General features: G+C 52.8%; 1 protein-coding gene across 3 annotated transcripts in view; it reads right to left on the bottom strand.

The window, feature by feature from the left end:
* Positions 1-3073: 3073 nt before the first annotated feature.
* The window catches only part of EPHB1 (EPH receptor B1), a 46877-nt gene continuing 40434 nt past the window's right edge, over positions 3074-9516 (bottom strand). For 2 of the 3 annotated variants that reach the window (XR_011904715.1, XR_011904716.1), the window contains exons 16-17: positions 8171-9433; positions 3074-3357 (exon numbers count right to left, since the gene is read on the bottom strand). Coding sequence is in view for 1 of the 3 variants with exons in the window: in XM_072344990.1 (XP_072201091.1) it covers positions 9325-9433 (109 nt within the window). In the remaining 2 variants the exon portion in view is untranslated. Of the gene's footprint in view, positions 3358-7890; positions 9434-9516 lie in introns of those variants that run through there. The other variant, XM_072344990.1, reaches the window with a different exon arrangement.

The raw sequence follows: 9516 nt of genomic DNA, 5'->3' as shown, positions 1-9516 counted from the left end.
GCTATCTAACACGTGTCCTCCGTGGCAAGGGGGGGAGGGGAGGGAAAACAGGTAGCACAAACCAAGGCGTGGGCCGACCTCGCTTTAGACTGCTCCTAACAACGGACAGAAATAAGAACGGGCTCCGTGCTGCCTGCACCGCGCCTGCTCCACAGCACGGCACCACGCTGCAGGAGATGCTGCCATAAGCCCTGCAGCTCGTGCTGTACTTCACTCAGGCTAAGAGAAGATCCCTACCTCCGACCAAGAGCCCCGACACGCTCACAAAGTCCTACTGGAAAGCACAGCCGAGACTTACCCAAACTTCTTCCAGGTGATTGTTCAGCAGCCTGCCTCAGCCCCTTCACAAATGCAACCAGGGAAGCACCTGCAACACCACAAGCCAAGCATGGCATCCCTCATTTCATCCTTCACTTGAGAAGGGGATGCCTACTTAAAGGAGGTGGGACAGTTACACTCCCAGCATCCACCCAGCCGTAACTAACACACCTGCCATCAGGCTTCATCAAGGCCAGCCCCCTGCTAATGGCTGTTAAGCCTTGAGGACCGACACAGCTGGTTCCGCCTCCTGCCATGCTAGCCTATGGGCTACTACAGAATGTGGTGCTTGTAGCCTTGAGGTTACATTTCACTAAGGCGGGAGGAGACCCAAGTCCAACCCCAGCCCACCACCTGTGCTGGCTGTGTGAGCACTGGGGTCAGCACGTATCAGAGCGCATCCCTTCAATGTGAGGGCAGGATGCGGGGGAGTTTTCACCCTTGAAGTGTTCGTATTCCCCTCTGGAGCAGAGCCCACCCCGCTGCCAGGCAGGGCTGACAGCACACAGGGCACTCAGCTCCTTGGCAGGCAGGAGCACTGCTGGATTTATAGCCCCACTGCAGCAGCCTCCAAGGTGGTCTCCTCACACCAGGGAGCGATTCCCGCTCAGCACAGGGGCTGTGGTTTGTAAAGCATCCCAGGATGTGGCAGAAGGTATTAAATCAACATGTAGGGCTTAAAGAGTTGCCATAACACCGAGACGTCTCCTGGTCACTGGCTCTCCCACTGGCAGATGTTCCTTCCCAAGGGCTGGAGCCACTAACCCAGCCAGATGTGAGCCACTAAACACCAGAGAGCCATGGAATAGGCCTGCCAGCACATCCAACCTGCAGTGCTGCCTGCAGACGCAAGCAATGAGGGGGGAACGGCCATCAATGCTGGGAGCACCACAGCATGGCTGCACCATGGGGAGCCCTGTAGGGCAACCCCAAAACCCTGCAGGCACTGAGAGGCTGGAGCTGAGCCCTCCCAGTACAGCCACAGCCCTTCAGGAAAGAACGAGTGCTTTTCATTGTTGACGAGGCACCTCCAATAACTCCAGCAGATGCTGCCATTTAATGCGGGTTGGCACATAACTCTATAATCGGACCATATTGCTCCAATTACTATTTAGCCTATAGTCCTCTCGGGTTTGTCTTTTATTTGTCTTTCACTGCCAAGCACAGCGGGGAGGGGAGGTGGGAGAAGATGGGCTCTTGCCTGTCCCACCTCCTTCAATGCTGCCTCCCCGGTGCCAGCTGGCAGCTTTATGGACACTGTGCCCCTCTGCTGTGACACGTGGCTTCCACCAGGTAATGGGCACAAACCCCAGGTGACCCACATGGGCCCCACAGTATTACTGCTCCTCCTCGGGGTGCTCAGCACCCAGCCCACCTCCGTCCTCTCCTCATTGTAGGGCAAAGCGGTTCCCCCATCTGGTGATGACCCCTTTGGGCACTAGGGCAGCCAGTGCAGGATAACCCTTTCTTGCCTTTGTGTGCCCTTCCTAAATGCTGTTTTGTTTAGGCCGGGAGGTGAAAGAAGCTTCTCTTGGCAATACAGAAATGCACGTCAGTGTGTGGACACCCCATGGGAGTGATGGAGCAGCAGCGCCGAGCTCCCCCTGCATCCTGCAGAGCCCTGCTCAGCCATCAAGCTGTCAGCACGGCTCCTGCAGACCCTATTAAAAGGATATTCCCGGATAAGTTGCTCTGGGAACTTTAAGCACTGGCTGTAAATGTCTTCTGGGTACTTAAGGGGAAAACCTCGGGTGACCTGTGTAAGGGATATATCCTCTCAGCACCCCGAATCCCAGAGGAGCCAAGAAACACGAGCATTCATTTAAACCACACGACTTGCCCGTTAAATCAAATATCAACCCAATTAGGGGCACACAAACAAGCTCAGCTCTGCACTCAGTCAGCCACTGCCCGTTTGCATTGTGTACGCAGGAGGAGCTGCCAGAGAGTGCTGGATCTCACGGCACAGGCTCTGAGGTTTCATGGCATCCATGCAGACAGAGCCCGAGGCGGCAGAGTCCTGCCTGCAGGAACTGCAGCCTTCAGAAACATCAGCTCTTAATGACCTCAGAGACAGAATGAGGACACCGACTTCTGATGTCAGGTTTGAGAAACCCAACAGCCTCCTCGGATGGGGCTTCACACGCAGAATCACAGGGCAGCAGAGACCTCAGGGACACGCTGACCCCACCTGCATCACCCTAAGAGGTGCGGGAAGATGTGGTGGATGCTCCATCCCTGCAGACACCCATGGTCAGGATGGATGGGGCTCTGAGCACCTGATGGAGCTGCAGGTGTCCCTGCTCAGTGCGGGGGAATTGGGCTAGATGGCCTTTAAGGGCCCCTTCCAACTCAAATGACTCCAAGTCATTCCACCCCACCTTGTGTGCTGTCCCAGTGTTAACACCTACTTCTGAACCTATATATTTAGATGTATATATATACACACACATAGGGTCCAGGTTCACACTGGACTTCAATGGGCAGGCTGGGGCACACCCAAAGAAGCACACAGCCTCTGTGCTCACCGTGCAACCTCTGATAGGGATCGGTGGGAATAAAGTCACTTCATTTACAAAGTGGAGAGCCAAATCTGATACGCAGCAAAACTCGAGGTAAGTCAAGGAGGGATGGAGCACTGCCAGCTCCCCGTATGAATATTCATGGCCAATGTTCGCCGGGCTCTGAGCTGCAGATAATACAGCAGCAGAAAGACCGCCTGTGGGAAGGGGAAGAGAAGGAACCAGGCTTCTTTCATAGGTTTTATTGAGTGCAATTCTCTCTTTAGTACAATATCCTCTGAAAGTTACCGTTACAAACTCCGACAATTGCAACACAATCGACAAACCGGGGGAAGGGGGGGGGAGAAAAAAGAAAAAGAAAAGAAAAAAAGAAAAACCAAAAGTGAAATTCCAAGGGGTGAAAACCTGTTACAGACGGCTCACGGGTTATGTACAGGATGGGCTGCTGCAGGTCCCACCATCACACAGCCCTGCAGACGTCCCTGCTCGTGGAGGAGGCGGTGCTGCTTCTGTGCCCCTGCAAGGGAAGAAGTGGGACAGGAGGTGAGAAGGAGCCATTCCCCACGCACAGCACTGCAGAGCGGGTGGTGTAGAGCCACGATGCTGCTCTGGGTTGGTCAAACCCAATGGTGCCCGCCAAGCCCACCCGTTGCTCTTCCAAAGTGAAACAACAGCAACACCTAAAAGATGCTCTTCTGTGTCAAAAAGCACCCAGCAACAAAACCTGCTCCTTCCAAAGGAACAGAAAGCCAGGAGGCTGCAGCACCCAGCAGCACTCCATGGAGCACCTCCTTCTCCAAGCAGCCAAACCCCACCATCACTCACTCTGCCCCTTCCGAGAAGCGGATGCTTTTAATATACAATTGAAACATAAAGCTGACATGTTAAACAACAAAGCAATTGACTGCTGCATCCCTTTGCTTGGGCACTGATAAGCAGAGATTGCTGCCCCTGTGTGAACATGCCAATGCTTTCTTAAAGAAATTCCAGCCGCAGCTGACATTTTGGGCCTATTAAAATTCATCATTCTGCTGAATGAAAATCATTTCGAGCAAAGCCTGGTAGTAATGAAACTTTTATTTGGTAATTTAGCGCTTGGTAGAATAAGGGGCACATGAGAAAGGGGAAGAAAAACTGAGAGGAGAGAGATGAAGGAGTGGGAAAGGAGGGAGGGAAGGAAAGGAGGAAGGGAGAGAGGGACAGAGGGAGTGAGGGATGGAGGGAAAGAAGGGAAAGGAGGGAAGAAAAGGAGGAAGGGAGGGACAGAGGGAGGGAGGGATGGAGAGAAAAGAGGGAGGGAAGGAAGGAAAGGAGGGAGGATGGGAAAGGAGGGAAGGGGGAGAAAAGGGGGAGAAAAGGGGGAGAAAAGGGGGAGAAAAGGGGGAGAAAAGGGGGAGAAAAGGGGGAGAAAAGGGGGAGAAAAGGGGGAGAAAAGGGGGAGAAAAGGGGGAGAAAAGGGGGAGAAAAGGGGGAGAAAAGGGGGAGAAAAGGGGGAGAAAAGGGGGAGAAAAGGGGGAGAAAAGGGGGAGAAAAGGGGGAGAAAAGGGGGAGAAAAGGGGGAGAAAAGGGGGAGAAAAGGGGGAGAAAAGGGGGAGAAAAGGGGGAGAAAAGGGGGAGAAAAGGGGGAGAAAGAAGGAAGAGATGGAGGGAGTGAGGGACAGGAGGGACAAAGGTTAAGGAGGGAGGGAGGGAAGGAAAGGAGGGAGTGAAGGAGGGAAAGGAAGGAGGGAGAGAGGTAAAAGGAGGGAGGGACAGAAAGGAGGGAGGGAAAGAGGGAAGGAGAGGAAGAAAGGAAGGAGGGAGGGAAAGGAAGAAAAGGAGGGAGGGAAGGAGGAAAAGGAGGGAGGGAGGAAATGGAGGGAAGGGAGGGGAGGGAAAGGAAGGGACAAAAGGAAGGAATGAAAGGAAGAAGAAAGGAAGGAAAGAATGGCAAAGGAAAGCAGAAGGAAAGCAGGAACGAGGTGCTAAGGGATGAAGTCATCATCGTGTTATTTACTATGCATCCATTTTGGTGCCACGCTCAGAGATCCAGGCTCACAACACAAGCAGCAATACAAATCTGTAAAGCTACCCCCCAAGGAAGGCGCTGTGAGCACAGACATCAGCCCGGCTCACACGGCTTGAGCTGTCCCCATCGGCCATCCCCAGGGACAAGAGCAGCCACTGGCATGGCCTGCACCGCCCGCTGCCAGTCTTTGAGCAGCGCTAATTGCCGTTGATAATTGCATTGATGTTGACCATAATTTCCCTGCCCTCTCTTCCCCACCTTGGCAAGAGGGTTCAATTGCCTAACGAGACCCCTGGGGATAAGCAGCAGGCAGAGGAGCGAGTCCAGCCTATGGGGGAGCTGCTCCTGGGGCAGCGCACAAACCAGACAGATGGACCAGAGGAAAGAAATGGGAGCGAGGACGGAGACCAAGGTTTGTTTTTATTTGGAGACACAGAGAAAAGCTCACTCAAATTCATATAAGTGGATAGCGCAAACTGCACTAATCCCTCTAACGCTGATCCGGGGTTAATGCAGCCCTAAGCAGATTTTGCCTAATCCACTTCCACGGTTGCTCTGGAAGGGCACATCTGTTTTGGGAAGCACCTCGTTGGGTTAATCCACTTAAATGCACACGGCGCTTGTCTTGGATTAACCTCCACAAGTGTTCCCGTGTGAAGGGGGTGACCCCTTCCATGGCCAACTGCACCCAGCACCCTCCTGGTGCTTTGGCTCTTCCCATACGGAGAGCATTTGCCCAAGAATGTCCTTCCTGCTCTTGGAAGATTATTTTGCAGGCATACCAGTCGCTACAAGACCAGCATCCATCCCTGCAGGACGTGGTGGGTTTGATGATAGGAATACTGCAGGACTTTGTGCAGAAGGGGACACGGAGCACCTGGGTGAATGCGTAAAGTCCCATCCCCATCCTCTCCCCTTCCATTGGCTGCTCAATGGGATGGCACATGAAGAAGCACAGGGAGGTGCTGGTGCAGGTTCCTGGGGGCAGGGAAAGGAGCATCACAGCCACCAGAAGCCAACAGGCTCAGAAGCAGCGATCTGGGCTCGCTCTTAGTTAAAAATCGGCCGCCTGCTGCTTTCATTGCCAGCTCCGCTCCGACTTGCAGCAACATTTAAATTAAATATACATAAGTGCTTTCAAAGAACTGTTAATTTGAAGGTCATTAAATGGCACAAAGCGCATTCCTTTCCTTTCTAGAAAGAGGCACATAATGCTGCTATTAGCACACACTCCGTTTCCGTGTGCAAAGCACGCTCCTGTCTTTTATTCCCTCTACGGAGAAGAGCTCACTCCTACTGTCTACTGGAGACAGGGAAACACCACATCTGGATAGCAGAGGGGATCTCACACCCAGATCCCAGGAGCTGCCATGGACACACACAGAAGGAATATCATTTCCGAGCTGTCCCTTCCAATTTAGGATCAAGGGAAGGAACTCTAATGCCAAGCACAACATGGATCAGAAGATGCTGTAAAATAGGAACTTTCTGTTTGGGATTGGGGTGGTTTTTTGTGGTTCTTTCCTCACCAGAACCACTTGGCTGTCTCCCTCAGGCTGCAGAGCACCCAGCTGGCCCAAATCTGCATTCCTACTTGGTCCAATGAACAAGCAACAGCAAGGCCTCCTGCCCAGCTCCACACTGAAGCACCAGCACAGCTTCCCTATCTCTGATGGAAGAGACTTCTGGAAAGACCCGGACAATGCACTCACATGGCTATGGCCAAGCACCTGGGATCTCCTGTGTGCAAACACCTCTAAACCTGGGGGTGAAGACTATCAGCCAGACCTGCCCTAATGTTTCCACCCCAGCTCCGGCTGCAGGGACCAGGAAGACACGGTGACCCACCTTGGGCATTCCCTTGACAGCAGCTCCCTTGCCAACCATGCTTCAGCCCCCAAAGGAACTGCCCAGCCCCATCCCAACTCCTTGCCCAGCCCTTTGTCCCGGGGGTGTGATGCTGCTGCATGGGGCAGCCCAAGCTTTGGTGTCATTACAGTGGTCCCAGCATGAGGCTGGTGACAAAGCTGCTGCATGGGAGCCGCCTGCCCCAGTGCAACCCAGGTGCCAGAAGCAGCTTGGTGCTAGAACAGTTTGTGGTGCTGCTGCATAGTTCTCAGCCCCACATACGCAGCCACAAAGCTAGAGGTTTGATATTTAGCCCATGTCACTGCCATCCGTCCCTTTAAGTGCCTTTCACTTCCTTCTAATAAAAGAGAAATCATTAAAAAAAAGCACCACAAAGGATCCACCACCAGCAGTGAATACCAATGTGAGAGGCCGTGTGTTAGTATGCGTGGCACCCACCCCTCCTGCACGCTGTGTGCAGTGACAACATCCCAGCATGCAGATTGGGGCCGATACCGAGGCATGGCCCTCCAGCCAACAGCACAAAGAGCACAAGTCCTGCTCCTTTAAACCAGGGATGTTTTTCCCTGCCTTACTCTAAGAGGAGCTCAGCAAGGTGAAACAAGCTCAGTCCTGTATTGTGTGACTATGATGGGCCACAGGGAGAAAACATGGAGGAGCAACAAGTACCCAGCACTGGGGCCCATCCTCTGCCAGTGCACCAGCTTCCATCCTCCCACCCTATGCCCTAAGGGCAGGACCTTATCAAGAGCAAGTTCTGGTGGCCCCAACTCTGGCACGCAGGACATGGGTGAAGGAAGCAGGCTCAGCCCTAGGGATGAGTGGGAGCAAACCATGCAAGGCACCTCCACATTGTACATGGGCACAGGGCATCCCTGCAACGTGGATGTGGGACAAACCCATAGCACAGACACAGGGCAGCCCCAGAGCATGCCCACGGTATGGATGGACAAGGGGCATCCTCACGGTGGGAATGGACACGGAGCACACTGAGGACATGTATGGATGTCTGCTGCATGGGAGGAAGATAAAGGGCTTCTTATGGACACCTGAGTCACCACAGTAAGGCCCAGTACCTTACAGCAGCCACCCACAGCCCCCAACTCCCACTCCCACTGCCAGCCTCAGTGCTGGCATCAATGAATTTCTACAAGTCGCACGCAGCCAGCTAAGTAAAAGCCTTAATAAGAGTTCATTCATTTTATAAACTCTCCGCACGATCCACAGAGGGAAGTTAGATTGCCCAGACTTACAATATTCTGTGTAAACACTGCCATGCATCCAGTAATTTTAACTAGATCAATTTGCAAAAGAGACCAGCGGTAGAGCAAATAAAAAAATAACAAAAACGAGTCAAATCAAACATTGGGAAACATTCACTGGAAGAGGCTTCAAGAAGGTGAGCGGAAACATACAGGAAAGGATGAGAGGTACGCGAGACAAACGGACCTACCTCTGAAGCCACGAAACTTAAGTCTGTAACTCAATATCAAAATCCTTAGGTCCGCAAGATGGGGGAAATAAAGTTCTCCGTAGCCATCTTCTGCAGATCCCCGAGGCTCTGGAGGCCTCAGCAGTCTCTTCCCCAGAGCATCTCTCCTCCTTCTCCTCCACAACGCAGTACCAACGCACTGCAGCTCCTCCTCCTCCTCCTCCCACCTGCATTGGGGTTGGTGGTGATCTCCGGTCACGGGCAAGCAGCAAGTCCACAGTAGGTTGACAAGGTACACGCGCGCACACACACACATGGGAACAACTCTTTCCATTTGCCATGATGGATTTTTTTTTTTTTTGTATATTTTTTTTTTTTCCCCTTTTTGCAAAAAAAATGCAAGCAAAAGAAAAAAAAAAAAAACAACCCAAAGTTTGTTTGTTTGTTTTTTTCTATTGAAGGTACATCTCTTCTTCAATATGAAGACATTAACTGGATTGCGTCGGATCCCCCATGCAGTGGGCAGCGAAGTCCTTTGGTAGTTGGCAGAACGACACTTGGACACCACGGACAGCGGCTGCGGAGGCTTCCACCGGGCCATGAGCAGAGAAGGGAGCGGGGCAGCAGGAGGGGCCGGGCAGGAGGGAGTGAAGGAAGAAAAGAAGAACAAGGTGGTCGCTGCTGGTGGCTTCTCTGGATGGGAAACCCAACGTGATGCCACTCCCTTCCCCAACAGTCCCTGCCTCCTCCTCCTCAGTTTTGACCGCTGCTCACTGGCGGTGGGATTGGAGTCCGGTCTCTAGGATTTGGGTTTGTTTCCCCCCAAGCCCCAACGCACATTGTCTTCAATGTTGGTCGGGGTTTGTTATTTTTGTGTGTTGGTTGTTTTTGTTGTTTGTTTTGTTTTTTTTTTTTACATTTTTTTAAATATATGATTTGTACATATTTATACTTATTTATACGCTGTCCCCCGTGACATCGGTAAGTGTGCTTCTGTTGGTGAGGGATGGAAGTCACCAGGCCAAGGCGAGTCCCAGGAATGTCCTCCGTGGTCAGGCACAGCCCTGGCCATGGCTGCCCCTCTCTCCAGCTGTGGCCCCATGGCTCCCATCAGTTCCTCCCCTCCCACCTCCACCACCTGCCCTCCCCGTCCCCTCCCTGTTGAGCAAGGGATGTCATGCCATCGAGGTCGGAGACTGACTCATCTGCACGCGCATGGACTGGATGCTGTTCAGGATCTTCTTCTGGTGCCCAGCCAGCGTTACTCCTATTCTCAGGAGGTCTCTGCAAGACAGACAAAGGGATGTCAGCAGACAGCTGTGCTGACCGGTCCCACAAACCAGCACCCACGCAGTGACACCACACTT

This window comes from Excalfactoria chinensis, chromosome 9 (genome assembly GCF_039878825.1).
Source record: "Excalfactoria chinensis isolate bCotChi1 chromosome 9, bCotChi1.hap2, whole genome shotgun sequence".
Taxonomy (NCBI): domain Eukaryota; kingdom Metazoa; phylum Chordata; class Aves; order Galliformes; family Phasianidae; genus Excalfactoria; species Excalfactoria chinensis.
Note: the sequence above shows the minus strand (reverse complement) of the source record. Positions and strands in the feature narration are given on the sequence as shown.